This window comes from Coffea eugenioides, chromosome 6 (assembly GCF_003713205.1).
Source record: "Coffea eugenioides isolate CCC68of chromosome 6, Ceug_1.0, whole genome shotgun sequence".
Classification (NCBI taxonomy): domain Eukaryota; kingdom Viridiplantae; phylum Streptophyta; class Magnoliopsida; order Gentianales; family Rubiaceae; genus Coffea; species Coffea eugenioides.
The window spans coordinates 14626326-14646518 of record NC_040040.1 but is presented as its reverse complement, the minus strand read 5'-3'; the positions used below and the strand labels follow the sequence as shown (position 1 = coordinate 14646518).

General features: G+C 34.9%; 2 protein-coding genes and 1 pseudogene across 3 annotated transcripts; 2 read left to right on the top strand and 1 right to left on the bottom strand.

The window, feature by feature from the left end:
* Nucleotides 1-1386: 1386 nt before the first annotated feature.
* Nucleotides 1387-7081, bottom strand: LOC113774929. Of its 2 annotated transcripts, XR_003468844.1 has the most exons (5): nt 6904-7081; nt 6136-6321; nt 5905-5944; nt 3643-3777; nt 1387-1955 (listed from the first exon to the last, which is right to left on the bottom strand). XR_003468844.1 is itself a non-coding variant. In XM_027319589.1 (4 exons), exons 1-4 carry the CDS (start codon nt 6952-6954, stop codon nt 3698-3700), a joined length of 357 nt encoding a protein of 118 aa, XP_027175390.1. In that variant the 5' UTR covers nt 6955-7081; the 3' UTR covers nt 3394-3697. The 2 variants fall into 2 exon arrangements, 1 of the variants encoding a protein (XP_027175390.1); XM_027319589.1 differs by lacking the exon at nt 1387-1955 and having other exon boundaries at nt 3394-3777.
* Nucleotides 7082-9508: 2427 nt separating this feature from the next.
* Nucleotides 9509-15367, top strand: LOC113772853 (annotated as a pseudogene).
* Nucleotides 15368-16718: 1351 nt separating this feature from the next.
* On the top strand, nt 16719-19861 carry LOC113773660. The gene is made up of 3 exons (XM_027318290.1): nt 16719-16777; nt 17891-19268; nt 19492-19861. Exons 1-3 carry the CDS (start codon nt 16719-16721, stop codon nt 19513-19515), a joined length of 1461 nt encoding a protein of 486 aa, XP_027174091.1. The 3' UTR covers nt 19516-19861.
* The last annotated feature ends 332 nt before the right edge of the window (nt 19862-20193 follow it).

Genomic DNA, 20193 nt, shown 5'->3' with positions numbered 1-20193 from the left:
ATTACTTATAGGAATAAAGAGACCATACTTTATGTTTCTTGGTTTTATTGAGTGTATTAAGTGAAGAAAGAAAGTCAATCCTAATGAAATTAACTTTCTTTCCAACCCAACTATATAAATGACAAAAGTTTAGCATTTATCGCCTCTAAGTCTTCAATAATCATGGACCTGTTGAAAAGGCTTATCACAATTCTAGTGTATTGCTCTTATGGCCGTAAAACAAACTTCTATACATTCGTTTTCTTCCTATCTAACTGCAAATTTCACGGATTGAAAAATGAAGGACAGACTTTTTCATGTTGAATAACATATTATATCAAAAGTGTAAAATTCCAGTCATGTTTGCTAAGATCATCGGAATGGATTTTCTCAAAACACATTTATCTTCATTATTTGACCAAAATTCCCTTACTTGTTCAGCACCACGCAGGAAAATTCACGTAAGTGAACCCTTTTTAAGTTTGAGCATTTTTTTTTCGATGCCCAGCACTGATTTTACTGGTGACCTGTAACAAAAAAATGGACGACATTGTTGTTTAGACTTTGAACCACACACCATCAATTTTGATGACAACCACCTCTTATATGAGACTCGAAATTCATGCACTAAACTTCAATGGATTTGTAGTTAATAACAAATTCCAGTTAAGATCTCATGTACGGACGAAATTATCATGCAATTTTTTACCGCTGACTGTCAGAACATTTCTCCATCGTTCTCCATTAGTTCGTAGTTTTTTTTTTTTTGAAAAATAAGAAAAAAAAATTCCATAATAGTTGTAACAAGGTTTAAGCCACTATCAAGTAATCCTGGCATTCTATTTTGTGTTGTTTATAAATCAATTTCTCTGCTGCAATTTCCCTCATCACCAAAAGTGGACTTTGGTAGTTGTGTGGCTAAGAAAATTAGAAATAGTTGTAACAAGTTTAAGACAAAGAAAAACAATCTTTTTTCTTTTTACGTCCCCCACTCTCGTATTTCCTCCCTATCCAAACCTGCCGGCCAGGATTTTGGACCCTTATCTATCGGGTAGGAGATAAACTCCCTGGCCACTAACCCCCAAAGAAAAATAATCCTTACTTGCTCGTAAAAGGTTAATTAATTTGAAATATATATAGGACTAAATCAACCCGCAAAATTATTTTTCAACCCTTTTCGAAAGGAATCGTGATCTTTTGATGACAGTTGAGAACTGATAAAAAGTTGCATTAATTTCGGAGATGTGTATCTTGCATGAATAGGGTGGAATATAGAAAAGTTGAAAACCAGTCATAAAAAAACTGTGTTTTCACTCCCAAGTATGGTAGTTATGTATAACCAACAAAAGATTAGCTAAGTTTAGACGACAAAAATGAATCCATGCTTGATCCAAGGAACAAGACCTATAAACACTGCTCTTAACTTTAGCAATAGATTAAGCTAATCAAATACACAGGAAATACCTAAAAAATGAGGACTGCATGGCTAGCATTAGTACTACTAACAGCTATGACAGTCCTGGTATTTTGTGATGATTCTTTCTCTTGGCCTGACGATCCAATTGTTCCGCATGATCATTGCTTTGCTAAGTGCCTAGTAGATTGTTCGGATCAAAACAACGTTGATGTTTGTATTGATAATTGTTACAAATGTAAATGTCATCCACAAGGGCCATCTCCAAATGGATCATTCTTCTGCAACTATGGCTGTTTACTTCACCAATGCGCCAATTCAACTTCGGGTAATGCAACATTTATCGCCATCTTTATCTCCCTAACTACTTGGATATGTTAATAGATATAAGTGTCTTAACAAATTTCTAGTCCCATATTTGTCCAACATTACTCACAACTAACAAATTCCATCTTATTCATCGGGCAGCGAAAGCACAGATAGGCTGCATCAAGAACTGTTCCAACAGCTATTGCACGCAGTACAAACGTGTGTAACTTCAATTAAAGGAGGATTGAGGAGCCTGTATCCAGAATTCCAAACAATAACCTCGTAAGAAGTAGAAAATAAAGAGACTATTTAGTATTTACTCCCTTAAAAATACTGTGATATTTATGAGGTATTTTGCTTTTCAGTGACAGTCTTAATAAAACTTTCTTCCTGCTAATTAATTAGTCAACATTTGATAAATATTTGTTTTACGTAAAATTAACTTCGTATTTTGCTTTCAGGGCCAAGCTTTAATGCAAATTATGCAGTAGCAGAGTACTCATATGACATCCCAGAATATGTGAAAATACAAATATTTTTTGACGAAGGATTGGATACTGCAAAATAGAGAGTTCATTAGATCCTTGAAAATTTTTAGGGCAAATTACACTTTACCTTCCTATGATTTATTGCTTTTTTACATAACCCTCCTATGGTTTCAAAAACTAAACATAAACTCCTCATGATTTGGATTAAAGTGTCAAAGTCAGTTGAGCATTTTTAAACAAGGGTAATACCCTTGGACTACTTTTTTTAAGCTTTATCTTAACTTGTTCTGACATCAACTAGTTGGCCTGTGTCTCTTTTTTTTTTTCCTTTTTTTTTTTTGTAAAAAGGCAAGGGCTTTCCGCAAATTTGCCTTCAAAATCTGTCAATGAATTGGGAGAAATGCCATTAATGATCTTTTCTTTCAATTTCATGGAACCACTTGAAAGATCTACGCCACATTTGAATCACAATATAAAGCTAAAAGGTGTACTTCATCAAAATGTGGCATTAAAAGACTGTATTAATGAAATAATATTTAGCACCAAGTGGTCAAAATCAATGCTACCAAAAATGTAAAAGGTACAAGGGTTGATGCTGAAAATCCATTTCTTTCTTTTACTTTATCATTTTTTATTTAGAGAATCAACAATGATTCCCCATTTACTGTCAGATGACTCAAACCCGCAACCTATGAGTTTTACAATTGAAGCGTTTTATCAGTTACAGTTGAAGCGTCTTACCAACTAGATTACATTTCGTTGTCTAAAAATCCATTTCTTGTATAATGTACAAACCGTATATTTGATTTTCTTGCTTTTTTTTTCTTTCTCCAACTGAAGGGATTTTTGTTCGTAGAAAACTGGTTTAAAAGTTGTATATGGAGAGTTGCCCACAAGATATGCCCATTTCAAAGATAGAAAGGTCACCACAGATTGGCCATCATTCCGCAAATTTGCCTTAAAAATGTAAAGGTACATGTTGAGATGGTGATCCTAATGGCATCATGGAAGAACAATAGTGAAACTGATAGTAGGTTTATATTTTTTTGTTTTTATTTTAATTTTTTAATAAGAAATAAGTGAGATTTAAGAAGCGATGCCCGGAATTTCTAATTACTAAGATTTTGATGAAGATTAATGGAGAGGCATTGGTAAGCGATGAAAATATTCCTATGCGGAGCTTGATTATGCTATTGCCAATAATTTCATTTTCTCCTTTTTCATAAATTTCGAAATCATGACTGTCAAGTTCCAGAACATCTCAAGTAATAATCGAAGTAAAATAGGCCCTCTGCCCCGCCAACACCAGAGCAACTCTTAAAATCTCATCCAAAACAGCTAAAGAGAAAGGAGTCTAAACATTGCATGCTTGAAATCCTCAACGTAAGATCATTCATAAAGCAACTCCTAGTGCTGTAAAAGCAGTCCAAACAGCAACAACAGGTTAATTACCAGTGAATATGAGTGTAAAGTTTCAGGCTTTCAGCAGCTCCAAACATAGTTCTTCTCACCAATTTGAGCCACCGTCACCATCACGGTAGTAATCAGTAGGCCTCGCGATATTCACATCCTCAAATTCATTGTCATCTGACAGCAAGAGAAGGTGTAAGCAAGCACTTAACTGAAAGGCGATCAAAGAAGCAAGCAAGAAAGAATATTTGAAATAGAAGATTACTAGATCAAAAGTACCATCCTGGGCAGAAAACTAATTAGAGCACATGAAAACTGACCCAAGAATGAGGACAGCTTCAATTTCATCTAAACTGGCTGCTTTCATTCATTTAATACTCTAGAATCCTCACTGACATGCTCTTGATTCAATTACGAGATGGTGATTTTTGTACTACAAGGACTCTTGCAGTCATCATAATATGGTAAAAAGCTTTGGCTGAGCAGATTTTAAAGTTCCAGGAAATCGTGACATCAGGAATGATATTTCACAAACCCCATCACTACTTTTGACAGATAGGAAAATCCCTTAATGTTTTAGTGATCACAAGGACCTCTCTAACCTGTCACCACATCATCATAGAAACAAATCATATTGGGATTGGAAAGTCATCCGCTCAACCAAATTCTAGAAGTGCTTATTACCAATCAATACATGCCAACCTTGTATACTATGAAGTATGTGAAACAAAGTAAAAAAATCATGAAATCAAAGAGCGTAGGTCTCTCCCCATCTGAATCTTCTCCTTCCATCGAGCAGAGTCCAAACTGTGGCACAACACATCCAGCCACACACTTCACTTCAACTTTAAATCATTGAAAGATCATGCTACCAACCATATGTAACCATCTCCCGAAAAAAAAAAAAAAATCATCTCTCTGTCAAGCTCCATAACCAACTAATACCCATCAATGAAGCTTGAATCCATTTGGGACAACTGTTGCTTTGTGCTGATCCTACTACTACTTATGAACAAAGATTTGACAAGAAGTTACCAGTTCTAATTTTGTCCAAAGGTAAACATCAAAGGATGATTATGCATGACAGCAATAGCAGTGGAATCATTGCATACGCCAGTCTACCAGTTTACTACTGTCTCAAAATGGAAGAGGGATCAACTCAATCTTGGTTGCTTGGGGTGGAAGGCAGCAAAAGTATGATGTACAAAGAACAGTTAAAAGAGATTCGAGTTACCAAATACCTATAGCGAAACTCCCTCAGGGTTGAAGTACATAACATTTTCTTTTTCTGTATGCAAGAAGAATGGCATAAAGAGCAGCAAGAGGGCATGACTGTGCAAAAGGTAAGCAGAGGTATGCTTTTAAGATATATGGCAGGTTCACAACCACCTTGGTTGTGTATTTTCCTAAATCTCTTCCCCACACCACAGCATAAGCTACTAAAGCAACTGTAGTTCAATCCATCTAATCGAAACTCTAGATTCTCGAAAGCTTCCTTTTTTCTATTCCACAGTGCCCTCATGAGGCTAACGAAGATGCAGCTTCCAAAGTTGACAAACTTGTATGCAACAAAAACTCAAAAAATAAGGCCATATGTGTCATATAAAAGGGATGTTATTTTGAAGATGAAGGATAAGTATATAATGTGAAACTGCCTTTCTAGTTCCAAATTGACTAGAAAAAAGAACATTATTCCTAAACCTCAAAGGAAGTCAAGCATAACTAATCTAAATATCTATGTTCTCAACACTACAAAAGACAGAAACTGATAAACAAATTAACAGATTTCAGTAAGGATTTCTTTTCCAGGTTATTCACTGGGTGAGATCACTCTTTATTATCATCATACTAGAAAATTTGTAATTTCAGTCAGCAAACAGAAAGTTCGTTGCAGAAGTTCCTACAAGGGATATGCACAAATGTATGTCATCCTAACAAAGCTAAAAGCTGTAAAAACCAAAGTTCCCCAGCCATCTCCCACAGTGATAAAAAGGCTACATCAGACAACCAGAATACAATAACTTCTCCAATTAACTAAACCAATGACCTCTACTTGTGCTGCAATTTGTCACACAACTTCTTTTCCATCAATCACTTAAATGCCCCTAGCCTCTTGGTTTCTTTGCCATTATATATCTAATTGTGCATTCTTACAACCTGATGTTATCTAAATGGTTCATACTAAGGGTTGGTTCAATATAACCACAGACAACTGGACTAATAACACCAGAAACCCCAAGTAACAAACAGTATGTTCAGTAAACAAATTTGACACTAAAAGGAAAGGAAAAGGAAGAAGAGAACCTTTTCTCAAGGTTAGTGCCACAACTGCATCATTTTCAACCTGATATTCAATTAAACAGATTTAATACACATCAGTGAACGCAATAGGCAAATCTATAGGAAGAAATTAATGAGTGGTAGATAACAAACAATGGCACATGATAAACCCAAATAATGGACACCATGTGCACTCTAACAACAATTGATGCATGCAACATTTGTCTTATCAATTTGTAAAGATTTAGGTAGTACCTTCTGATCAGCTAATGACTTTGAATCATCAAGTACTTCTTTATTTGGCAACAGAATCAATCGCTGGTCATTAACTGGTTGATCAATTAGGATCTGCAACTTCTCCTTGATCTGTAAAACTTTTTCACTGGGAAGGCATTGCAAGAAGTAAGTGGTCTTGCTGCGCTTAACTCGAATGTACATCTCCTGCATTAAACAAATAAACAATTATCCAAAAGCAAATCCATTACAACAGTGAATTCCACCGTAATAAAGAAAAAGGTAAATGTAAATCAATTTAGACCGTGAATCAATTAGCAAAAGTGCAAAAAGACCAGTAAATTTATGGATCCTAGTTCACAAAGTTAAAACATCAGTAAATTCCAGCAATGCCCTAATAGATAAATATGATTTTATATATACAAAGAAATTTCTCGTACAAAATCCCTCTACTCATTTTCAGGAGGCTCAAAAATACCTGGTAATTTAGTAATTTCAGCCAGTCAAATTTTAGCAAACAATAATCTCAATTCACCATTCGGGGTTCCTAAATTTTTCATGTAGCAAAAGGGGTCAATTTACAATATACAGAAACAGTTCAATGCAAGAAACTGAAATTAACAATAAAAATACCATACTGAGCAAAGAACCAGCAAAAACCCACATGCACATAAAGTAACAAGCAAATTCAACTCATTTTCAGGAGGCTCAAAAAATAATCACTTCTTAAATTGACAAAATTGCAAATTCTGAAGCAAACAGCAAAAAATGGAAAAAGGAAAAACTAACCGAGTGATTTTCATCTGCTGGGCTCTTGGTCTGGGATGGCTGCTGGGACATCTTGCTGCAGAGGAATTCAAGTGAAACGGGCCTTGATTTCCTCTGAATTTGAGTAAATTGGAAGAGTGAAGAGGGAAGGGGGACTGTGTCTCAGTGTGTGTGTGTGTGTGAAGTGTGAAAGCTTCAAATGGTTTCTCCCAAAAAAAAAAAAAAAAAAAAAAAAAAAAAAGTTCTTCTCGAAATCTGACGAATTGACATTACACGTCGTCAGTTTCGGTTACACTTTTGTGGGCTCGTAAATCCCTCGAGAAGCCCGTATGATTAAGTAAACAAGCCCAGCTCATCCTAACCGAGCCTAACAAATTAATGTTTGGGCCCCCAGTCGTTGACCAGCCTGTCTGATCTGCAATTTTTTGTGTCGAGTAGTTTTTTTTTTTTTAGTACCCCATATATTAGTGGCTGGTACAAGAGTAACGAGCAACAAAAGAGCATTTGATTTAGCAAGCAAGTACCGAACTTAACCTGTTTTTGTTCATGCATTAATTTTGTTTGTTTATTTACAAGAACATATTTAAAGCTTTTTTTTTTTCTTGTTTTGCCAATAAATCTTTGGAACTAATCGACATAAATAGGTGAGCTAAATTTGCATGTTCATTCTCAATTTTTAGTTCATAGAGCATTTTTCAATTTTACTAATAACACAACACTTTAGTACATAAAAATATTTGATTTGGCGAAGAAAGGGTATAATTTATACTCTTTCCAATTCCATTGATAATTCTGTCATTGATATTTAATTACGTATTGTCATCTATCAATAGATATGCCTGCATCTATATTTTGAATTCACAAGATATTTAACTATAAATAAATGAAGCATATAATAACTCGATTCTTCTTTCACTAGCATATCTTTAACCTTTTTTTTTTCCTTGGTTAACAATCTCATGACCGATTTGCTAATGCTATCAAAGATGATCAAGAATGAAATGTCTTAGGTGAACGTCATATAATTTTTAGCATAATCTTGTTCCACATTAATTTTGAAGCTTTGTCCCAAATTAAATTACATATGAGTGAATCTATTCCCATGTTGTATAAAACAAAAATGTAAATAGCAATGAATTAAAAATGGAAAAACTCGAGCGTAATTAACGATTTTGTAATTATTGTTTAGGAAAAATCGTTCAAAACGTCCCTCACATTTTACAAAATAATTTTTTTCGTCCCTCATTTTTAAAAGTGTAATTTTACGCCTCTTACAAACTCACATTGATCAAATTTAGTCCCTACCTAGATTTTCAACTAGTTTTTTGTCAGAATCCACCACGTGCGTTGCATATGATTATTTTTTAGAGACAAAATTATCAAATCAAATTTTACATAATCAGATCCATAATCCATCACATTTCACAAAAAGAATTTTTTCGCCCCTCACATTTCACAAAATGAATTTTTTCGTGTCTCACATTTCACAAATGAATTTTTTTCATCTCTCATTGATCATGTGTATGAATAGATTTTTTTTAACCTACGTATATATCTATTTGATTTCACCTGAATAGTACGAATAGTATGTAATATATTTTCATTTGATTTTACCTAAACAGATTAATTATAATTGCACACATCCTATTCAATAGATGTATACATGAGTTTAAAATTAACAATTTTGTTTTAAATCCATGTATATATCTATTTGATTTCACCACATGAACTTGTTCAATACTTGTGGCCTTTTCTCTTTTGATGATAATTCATTTATTGAATTGTATAATAAGGTCATTTAATTAATGAGTTCTAATTCGAATTCTATAGTCATGCTAACAAATTACAATTTAAATCTAAAATTTATACTCGTTACTTTTAAGACCAATAGTTGAATTACTTGTCTTGTGATTGTCTTAAAATTTAAAAGTACCAATTATTTACTTCTTCCTGTCATACTTTTCTTTTGTTTATTTTTTGTCCAAATTTAATTTGATATAAACATTCGACAATGTTTAGGATTAAATCTCTTATTTGTTTTCAATTTTTGAGTAAAAGGAAATGAACATGAGTGAAAAATTAACATTTTTTTAAATCCATGTATATATCTATTTAATTTCATCTGAACAATATGAATAACATATTACTATTTGATTTTGTTCAAATAGGTTAATTGTAGTTGTACACATGCTATTCATATTGTTCAGATAAAATTAAATAGATATATACATGAGTTTAAACAAAAATTATTCATACACATGATCAATGAGGAATGAAAAATTTATTTTGTAAATATATAAAAGATGAAAAAATTTATTTTGTGAAATATGAGAGACAAAAAAATTTATTTTGTGAAGTATAAGGATAAAAAATTCATTTTATAAAAAATGAGGGACTATAAATCGAATAGTGTAAAATTTGATTTAACAATTTTGGTCTTAAAAAATGATCAAGTGAATTCCGACAAAAAACTAATCAGAACCTAGAAATGGATAAAATTTGATCAATCTGAATTTGTGAGGGGCGTAAAATTATACTTTTAAAAGTGATAAATAAAAAAAGTTATTTTGTAAAATATTAGAGACGTTTTTCACGATTTTATTGCATTTCCCTCGTGGTCCTCCTTTCCAGATTCCATCTACCACCCAACCACTCGACCAGAAATTTAAGAGCCCAGCAGCCCATCTAATCTAACACATTTTTCACCTTCTTGAATTCATATTCAATTGCTTCTCCTAGTAGCTAGGATTTGAGATCTTCTCTCCTCCGAAGAAGATAAAATCCATGGGAAATTCCTCTTCTATGCTGACCCAGTACGACATTGAAGAAGTCCAACAGCACTGCAATCATACCTGTACCTACATATCATTCTGCTTCTCCATTGCCAGTTTTTTTTTGCTGTTTTAATTATCTAGATGGTCTGCAAAATTGGTTGTTTATGTTAGACAAATCCCTCAAAATTGAGGCCTTTTTTCTTTTCTGGGGTGTCTGCATTTGAGGCCATTTGTTGGGTTTTAGTTGGCTTATTTTTGTATACTCATCCTCGATTTTTTTTTTTTGTTAATGGTGCAGTTTCGCAGCAGAATAGTTGCACTTTACCAGAGATTTCTGCTCAGCTCGAATCGAAATGGGTGGATCGGATTCATCTCGTCTGATGATTCTTGTCTGTGCCCGAATTTGCCCCGTGCCACCGCCTCATGTTAATCCTCATTTCCAGGTTGAATATGTTTCAATATTAGTTAAGCGGGGAAAATAAAGGTTTATGTTCCGTCGCATGTTGATTGCGAATCTATTGAGACAGTAATAAGTGGAATCCAGATCGGCGAGACGATGTGAGCAGTATATGACATGAACGGCGCGTAGTCCACATGTGTGTGCTACATTGCTTCGATGGTGGGTAAAGTTGGTGGACGCGTCAGAACAACTTGACAGCGTCGTGATGCCTTCTTACAGATGAGCCGGAACCTTCGTGCTATGGAGTTGTAGGCGTCGGGGTAATGAGAGATATTTTCTGACTGTTGGCGATGCTGCGTGATGAGCGTGGTGTGATTAATGTGCGGAGCGCGCACATGGTTGTGGGCGGTGGACTAGAAAAAATTATGGAAAAGGTTTAAACTTGTTCTGATGATTGCATTTCTCAAATAAAATCTCATGAAATTGGAAAAAGAAGTTTCTGTTTGGTTACATTAGAGAACCTTGTTCTACCATGTTTAGAACCATGTTGGTGGCATAAGGTGGAATTTCTGCCTTTCTTTCTGTCGTGCAAACTTAGTTCAAAAAATACAGCCATTTGAAATTAGTTCTTTTTTGCTGACAAATACTTTTTCAGGCCTAACATATAAGCATTTGCTATAGGTTCCGTCCAATTGAACATGGTTTTATTCAATCTCAGACTCGCAATTTATGTTCAGAAATAGCTGGTTATCTAAAATTTTCTTTATGGGAAGATAGAAGCATTGTGATATTTAATTTTAATTTTCTTGGGTGTATTTATGGGTATTAGCTGCAGTTGAAAGAAGAAGATGGTTGCTCATGCTTGATTATGTTTTTGATATTTGTTTGCTAATCCAGAGACTATTAAGGATGTTGGAGGGTTTGAACTTTAAGGAGTTCGTTGCCTTCTTGTCAGCATTCAGTTCCCGTGCAAGCTTGCAGCAGAAAGTGGAATGTAAATAGTCTTCCTTTTTGCACCTTTCTGAATTAGTCAGAAAATTTTAGCTTTTTGGTTTCAGTTTTCCTTTTTCCCAATTGATTTACATATACTTTCTGTTTCCCAGTCATTTTTAAGGTTTATGATACTGCTGGAAATGGCAAGGTCGCATTCCATGATATGTTGGACATTTTGCGAGACTTAACTGGACAATTTATATCAGAACAGCAAAGAGAGGTTGGTTTGTCACTGCCTCAAAATGGAATTGTTTCCTCGCAATTTATCTTTTTCCCCTCTTGCACTGAGGCTAAAACTTGGAAAACACAAATAAATCATTTGAACAACGAAATGAGGCCTGGTGTTATAATTCATTTTTTTTATCTGCAATTTGGTTCTTGCAGCAAGTTCTCACCCGAGTTCTAGAAGAAGCAGGCTACAATAAGGATTCTTTTCTGGTACAATCTGATTTTATGAAGGTAATTATTCACTGTCTGCTCTGGCAGCCATATATTACTGTCAAATTTTGTTTACTTTAAATGAAAGAACTTGTGCTCAACATGTAAATTCAAATTTTCTCTCTCTCACACACACATACATTTTCATTTTTAAGTTATATTATACCCTTCTAAGAAAAGGTTCATATTGAGGTGTACATGCACGTCACATCCTTTTGCAATAAGTAATATGTCTGTGCGTGGTTTATCTTTTATTGTTTTTGCAAGAGTGATTTTTTACCAGTTGTTTCTACTAAAATTGAAATATTATTCCAATAGATTAAATCCAAGAAAATTTTTGCAATATGATGTGACTTAGACCTATTTTGGTGAATTTGGTGATGTCATGGTAGTTATTGATGGAAGACAAATTGGAAGGGCTTCAAGGTTGCTTCCCTTCTTTAAGTAGGATATGAGATTTATGGTACATAAATTTGATGAATGGTTAATCTCCATTATAATAGTTATTTAGAATATTAATTGGCATTCAACACTCATAGACCTTTGACCTTTTTAACTTCCTGCCATTGGCCTGGTAGTGTTGTGGCAGATGCCTCTTTTGGCATGTCGAATTGAAAAATCAAGTACAATTTTGGTAGGTATGACCAAAAAACATCCTTGATGTCTATGCATGGATGGTGAATGTTTCAAAACTATTATGTATAAAAGGAATAAAACTGTCCTAGGAAGAGCACATAGTAGGGAAAAAATGTAGGACAAGAACACAGAGAAAAGGAAGCGACCAGCGGCATAAAAAAAAAAGAGGGAAAAGAAAGAAAACCTGGTCCTTTAATGAAGTAGAACTCATCCTGTGATGAAGTAGAATTGTTTCAGAAATTATCAGGTAAACATCCTTCTTGATGGTAGTTTCTATGACTCGTGGGACTTATTGAAAGTTGTCCTTCTCAATTACAAACCTCCTTTTATAGTTTGCTACAATGATGTCCTCAAAAGATTTTGCTATGTGTATCAACATGATGTAGATGTTGGATTAACATCCGTACTAAACGGATGCTCAAAGCATCTTCAAATAGCTTTTCGAAAACCTTTATGCCTTGTGTAGTTTTCGGAGTTCTTTAGGGCACTGGTGATACACATAGCATGTTAAATGACGCACTTACTCTAAAAAGCCCAAAGCTTTTAATTGTCATGCGGTGCTGTGGAAACGTTTGGACTGAATTCTTTAACGAAGAGTAATGATCACTGTTTAATTTTGTCTTCTATATAGTTACGTTCAGTTCAATAAATGCTTGGTGCCTGACTTCTAATTGCTTGAAGTTCTGTTTCACATATATTCTAATAATAAGACAAGAATAGCAAAAGGACACGACTGCACCTTTTGAATGTATTCCTTAAATCACTATGCTGGAGCTCGTGGTTGGTAAGACTATCCCTATTATTTAGTTTACTTTTGCAGATAGTGGCGGATATCCTTTTCCATATTATATGGCCAACTATGTTTTGTAACCTCTGAGAGTACCTCTGCAGAAATAAGAATTGGAAAGATATTGAATGTTAAGAGTTGAGAAATGGAAAATGCTTTTCTATGGGTGTGTGGGTGTTGGTATGAGTGTCTTTCTGCATTTGAGAGAGAGAGAGAGAGAGAGTGCCTGGACCAAAATTAGAGATTGAGGGGTTTAAGTATCAAAGTCTCCTCTTAACGATCTGTATAGACATATTATGAAAAGGTATACTAGTTTTCAACATCTGTTATAACTATTTGACTTAAGTTTAGCATAATTATCAAAAGGATGGGAATGACCTCAACTTAAACAACTTTTAGAGCATCAAATGGCTAAAATAGAAAAGAATGCTTTTTTAGTTTTCTGACATTACGAGATGAGGGTAATATGAAAGCATGCCTCGATGAATGTTCGATAAATGCTTCCAGAATTATTTTCATTTGTTACACAGTTTTGCTTGAACTTGATTGCTCCTGCATCACTTTGTTGTGATTTTTGAACTATTTTATGTTAAAAGATCTTTGTTATACTCAATCCATAGAGTGTATACTATTTACTATGATATCCTTCTTGTTCTTTGCTATTAAAATTTCAGAAAGCTTTCATGATTTTGATTTGAAAAGGGTTTTAGCAAGTGTGAAGTGGACTAAAATGCTGCTTCACTGCAGCTCTAAAACTAATATCTTGTTTTGACCTCTATGCGCCTTATAAGACTAAAAGACACTTTTCTTAAGCATTTTTTGGTATTTTATATTCAAAACGGTCAAATTTAGCTAGAATAATGTGAAAATTTTTTGCTCTTTTATGATATTAGCAATTCTTATTGGTGAAACAGTGAGGCATCTTTGTTGGTGCATGGTAGTCTATACAGAAGGATTTTGGTTTGATACGTAGTATACCATCTTTGTTTTCTTTTGGGAATTCAGGTTCTTTTTATTTATTGTGAAATAATGGATTTCTAGGTGTTAGTTTCTTGTTACATGGAACCTTCTTCATTTAACCGAGGTTGGAGCTTGTCCGAAGAAGTTATATGTGACCTTTAAATATTATGTAATTCTGATAACGTTTCTTCATTGTAATTTCTGGTAGCGAGTTTATGTAACCATTACGTGCATGGGAACTCAACGCTTTCACAGTTTTATTTTTTATTTTTTTCTTCTCAGTTTTACTGCCTTTGGCAGTTGAACTTGAACCTGTACAAAGAAGGCAAATATGTGCCATACAATCAGCAGTTGCCAAAAAGGAAAGCTAAACCTTTTTCTAAATTGCCTGTTAGATGGTCCTTTTAGTAGATGTCATAGCTCTAGCCTTACCACTAGGCAGGATGTGAATTTGTTACCTTCTCCTCTTACATTAGCAATACTAAAACCATTTACGAGCTCAGTTTTCTCAAACACCCATGGATTTTTAATACACAAAAGATTCCGAGTTAATTATTTGTATTATGGTCCATGCTAGACTGCTAATAGTTCCTTTGCAGTAATCTTTGACGATCATCGCCGCTAAGATCATTTTAGTAGAAATGGGTTATGACCTATGACATGCTTTTATTGGTAACCATAGGGTTGGCAGTAGCTTGAATGATCACAGGAGGCTGAATTACCATGCCTGGTGGATTTCAGGACATGGAGTACTACGTGTTAGGTAGTTTTCTGAGATCCATTTTGGCGAATGCAATGAAAAAGCTTAAAGCTTTTGTCCAACAAGTGGTTAGAAATTATTCAAGTGAAGAGTGCTCACAAACCAACTTCCTGAAACGTTTCCTTAAATGTGATACAACGTGGATATGACTGCTCCATATTACCTACTGAGTTAAACCAATCAATGACTTTTGAGGCTTCTGTTTTTAACAAGTGGTTAGAGCTTTATTCAGGTGAAGAGTACTCCTAAGCCATTTCACTTTCTGAAATGTTTGCTTGGTAACAAAACCCGGTTATGATTGCTAATATTATTGCCTAAGCAACTCTTTGATTGCTTGTTATTCAGGTCCATTTAAGCGACTTCATTGGATATGTCACTGTCGTGAGTGCAAGAAAAACTATCTAAGTTCATTATTATGGATTTCGACCTCCTGTTCATACATTTTTGATAATTCTTGCAGATTCTTGGCAACTCTGGTTTAAGAATGGAAGTTGAAGTTCCAGTAGATTGAAGAATGGTGTTAACAACAATTAATGTATTGTTTGAACAAAGCTGTATGTATGTGTCTTTTTCCTTGTTAGAACAACGTTTGGCTTAGAGATCAAAGAGTAACCTTAGCCCTTTCATTTTCTTTCCTATTCTAATTCATCTTCATGACAATTGATTTCTTCTTTCAGTAAAATTATGCTTAAACACCACACTGCATGGCAGATGCAGTTACTGCCTGCACTTCTAAACAGTTCTTAAGGGTGCATTTGTCCCTTTTCTGGTGATTTCAGTTCAATTTCTTCGTTTTCAGTAATGACAAAAAAGACAATTTGGTCACATCAGTGATTACAAACTTCTGGAACTCATTAAAGTCAAATATTTGGTCCTTCAATCAATCAAACCCGGAAACGTAGTAAAACGTGTGCGTATTTAAGCAGTAATGGGCGGCAAAGACTGGACCCTGCCTGCCTCAGCAAAGCCGTTGAAGCTGCCATGACAACTCCTTTAAAAGATTCCAAAGTAATCATTAAGGTTAATCCTTTTAACTTTCTTATCATGACTTTTTTACCCATTAGATTAGATTAGACCCCACGCGGAATGATGATTAATCAAATTGAACCGCCTTAAATCCAACCAATAATTACTTTTACTCTCGAAGAAAACAAAAAGAAGGCCTACATCTGTTACAAAAACAGAAAGAAGAACGGCATATCTTCAAAGGGCAAAACTATATATCATGATGACAAATAATAGGTAAAATGGCAAGTGCATAATACCCTAATCAAAATGGTGGCTTTCACAGTGAGAACACAATTTATCGTTCAAGATTTATTTATTATTAGTCTAATCATAGATAATAAATGTTTTTATTTCGGTTTCCTTAGTCGGAAGTTCTAGTTATTTGGTCAGATGTCACGTTACTTATGAAAAAATAAATAAAAAATGGGACATGAGGTGTGTGTCTGTTATGGTTATCTAATTTGGATTTGCCGACTAACCATGCTTAATTATAACTCCTTAAGATAGGGTATGGGAAAAAGTGAATATAAGAAAAAATAAATGTGATTATACACCAAATAATTCCAATGCATGCAGTTACATTTATGTTTTTTTAAAAGTAATTAGATTTAACTTCACTTTTTCCTGATAACTTAGCCGAGTTTTAATTAAGTAGGGTTAGACAAATCCAATTTACCCTACCTCACTCTATTTTTTCACGTAATCTTTCGAATTATGATTTTTTTTATTCATCCTGATATTGTCTAATAACTGAAAATTTTAAATTTATCTCAACAATCAAACTAAATAACTCAGAGAACAAGTGAGGGACAAGGAAATAAATGCCAAAACAAGCCTAATACTATTTGACTAAATCAAACACTGTAAGCATCACCACCAATTCCCAAATAAGTTATTTTTTGCTTTTCGTTTCATTTTGTAAGCATACAAGACATTTGTGGTCCAAGTTTAGATACAAACCCTGTACTCATATTTATATCCTCAACCAAATCACATTTTAAAATCACTGCTTAGATCAGGCTATCTACGACCTTACACCTTATACAGTACAAAAAGGTCGATAGCCCCTTGAACGTTAATATGAGTCAAAAACTCCAAATCATGGAGGATTTGGACCTGTTACCTCGTATGTGTAGCTTGTAAGTTAAATTTTTGCCTACAGGTACATGAAATCCTGTTACTAATTCACTGGTGTGTGGGAACGTTTAGATTAAGAAAGCTTGGAGTTGGAGGTTGGAAACCTGGTTCAAGAAGCCAAGCCAAAGCCAACTCCTTCGTGTAAAAGACAAATCAAGAAACCGTTACAAAGACAAAATGATCCCATCTCTTTGCAAGCTTCTTAAACTGTCAAAACCTTCCCAGAACATCACGCTGACATGATCTGGCCCTCATTCTTTTTGTCATGCAAAAGAATATACATTTCATTTGATTTTGTTTTGGTGGGGTCTTCTTTTTGCATCTTCTTTCTTTTTTCTTTTTCACCAGTATTTTAGACGGCCAACATCTTTCTCTTCCCCTTTCCTCGCTTTTTGTTTCAAATTTGAAATTCTACGATTGGAATCTTATCTGGGATTCAAAAGACGAGCATTTATTGATCATCTTTTTCTTGGTATTTTGGAGTTAGTTACGGGGATTTTCTTGTTTCCTAAGGGATATTTTTACTGGAGTTTGATTGATTGTCATCATCGTGGTCGTTTCTCTGCCTCGGTGTGGTCTTCCTTTGAGCTTTGATATCAGTCTCCTCAGCCTCAACCAGGTGAAAACCAAGCTGTTCCTCTGTTGTTCTTGATTTTGTTGTTCCGTCTGCCATGTTTCATATGGTTGCTCAGCAATTGCTATTCAATCTTTGCCCCTTATATTTTCAGTATGAGTTGGGAACTATTATAGTTCACAAGTCTTGCCAATTTACCTTCTGCAGCATCGCATGTTATTATGATCAGTATCCTGCATTTCTTGAATTTGAAGTTGCTGGTTATCATTAAGTTTAGGTTGGGGATAGGAGAGGTAAGTCTTTGAGTCCATGTATATTGCATGCTAGTCTATCCAATTTCTCAATTCTCTGGGCTAAGGAAAAGCCTAAACAATTTCATTTAAAGACTCATCGTTGTCATTGTAGCAAAAATCTGTTGTCAAAGAAGATAAACATGATTTAATTTGCTGTTTTAGTTATTTTACTTAGACATGCATACTTTAACTACATTCCTGTATTAAACTTCTTGTTTTTCTAAATTTCACCCTTACTAACAAATCAGGTTAGTCGAAAAATCCATGGCCGAAAGTGGCATGGGGAGACACAATTTTGATATAGATATCCTCAAAGAAACCCTCTGCGCTCAGCAACAGTTGCTGCAGAAGCTTTACAATGAGTTGGAAGCAGAGAGAGAGGCCTCTTCTTCTGCTGCCAGTGAAGCTTTGTCTATGATATTGCGCCTACAAGGAGAAAAAGCTGCTGTGCAAATGGAAGCAGAGCAATACAAAAGATTGGCAGAGGAAAAAATGGGATATGCAGAGGAATCATTAGCAATTTTTGAAGATATTATGTATCAGAAAGATATGGAGATGGCAGCTTTGGATTCTCAAGTGCAGGCTTACAGGTATAAGCTATTAAGCATGGGTTGTGAAGATCCAGGAATTGGTGAAACAACGTCTCCAGAAAACCTCTTACAAAGAAATGAATCTTTTGTAGGGGAAACGAATTTGAAAAGGATCGGAAGGAGAAATTCTGCACCCCTCCTAACTTTGATATCATGCATGAGGAAAGGTGTGACTGAGAGAGAGAGTTGTTTAAGCCCCAAAACGGATCTGGTTCATAAGACAGTCGAAGATTGCACAGCACAGGACATGAATGAATCGAGTTCTGATTGGGAGAAAAAGACAGATAATTCTAATATGGGAGACATCAACTCATATCTGGAGCAGATCAGAAAGTTAGATGGTCGTGTTAAAGAGATAGCAGGAGTTAGCTATGCAAACTTACAAAGTTCAACGAGGTCTCCTTCACCGCTTTCACAAAGCTCTGGAAACCCCTATGATCTGACAAGAGAACCAACAGCATATGACATGGATAAGGTCAAACATCCAGGAAATGTGAAGGAAAGTGAAATAACAACTGAATGTCCTTGTTCCCCAGGTGTCCTTGATGTCTTTGAAGTCCCCCAGGTGGAAGAGAGTTATGATGATTGCCAATTGAAGAGAAAAAATCAGAAGAAGATGGTTTTGCAAGATGAGAACAAGGTTGAAAAACCAGATGCCGTTTCTGAGGAGATTGTTAAGCCATACATTCAAGAACAAGAAAGTGACTGGCTACAGAAAGTGCTAAAATCTTCCCAGCAACAGAAAACATTTTGTAAACCAAGTAGTGCCATTGAAGTTGATTGCAACTTTGCAACGGTTCATCCTATTGGAAAAGTTTCTATATCTCAACCGTTGCTGCAACAGTTCAATCAGACTTCAGAAATAGTTGAGATTGATAGACAGGCTGGTAGACTAGTATCTGCAGACAGAGAGGAAGAACGGAAACTATTGAAAGAGATAAGAGAGAAGCTGAATTCAATAGAGTGTGAGATCAGAAGTTGGAAAGTTAAGGAGTCTTCACATAGAGATGAGGTACCGATTGCCACCCTTGCAGAGGTAATCTTCTTCAACTTGTTTAGTCTTTGCCTTCATTACTGTAGCTAAAAGTTGCAGTAACTTTAACTTCTCCATGTACATTTGTGTCCTGGCAAACACAAGACAACAGGATCTGACTTGGACATTAAAATTTAGTGCAAATTTTTCCTAGATTTCATCTATGACCTTTCTTTTAGTCAAACAACAGACAAACAATTTTCTGATGTGTTGATATTGTGAGCAGGCAATGCTTCATTTTTGGCTCTGAACCAGCAATATGACCACTTTCTTTCCAGTAAGAGGATCAAAGTTGTCAGATTCTTGCTTCCAGAATTGTTGATGGTTGTTTACATGGATTGACATGAATAGTTTGATTGCAGTGTGACTTGATCTTTTGCAAAGTTTAAGGCCATGCATATTGTGAACAGCGTATATACTTGTATGCTAACACAGTAGTGGAAAAGTGTGTTTTCTTCTGTCTGCACATCCGACATTTCTGTATCCAAGATCTTTGAAGAATAAGTTAATCTTCATTGTACATTAAGTGTATATATCTATATACATACACAGGCATTCAATCATTTTCTAGATAATCCTTATGCTAATATATTTTACATTTTCTTCCATTACATCTTCACACATAACTAGTCATTTATCATATTAAGTTTCCAACTTGGTTGGTCCAAGTCCCCCCCCCCCCCTCTCTCTCTCTCAGTGATCTGAGATCAAGCCCTTTTCAAGCACTAAGTTTGCTTTCATCTTTTAATTGTGACTTGTGAGCTTGCAAGAGAATGATTTCTATATTTGTTCAACCAAAATCATGTTGTACACAAAAATAAATGTGACCTTTGTTAGTATAGAACTGCCCAGGAGTTTTTCAGATTAATGGAAGCAAGTCACAGCTTATGTCCATTTTTCTAAAATGACTAGCATTTCTGTTGATATC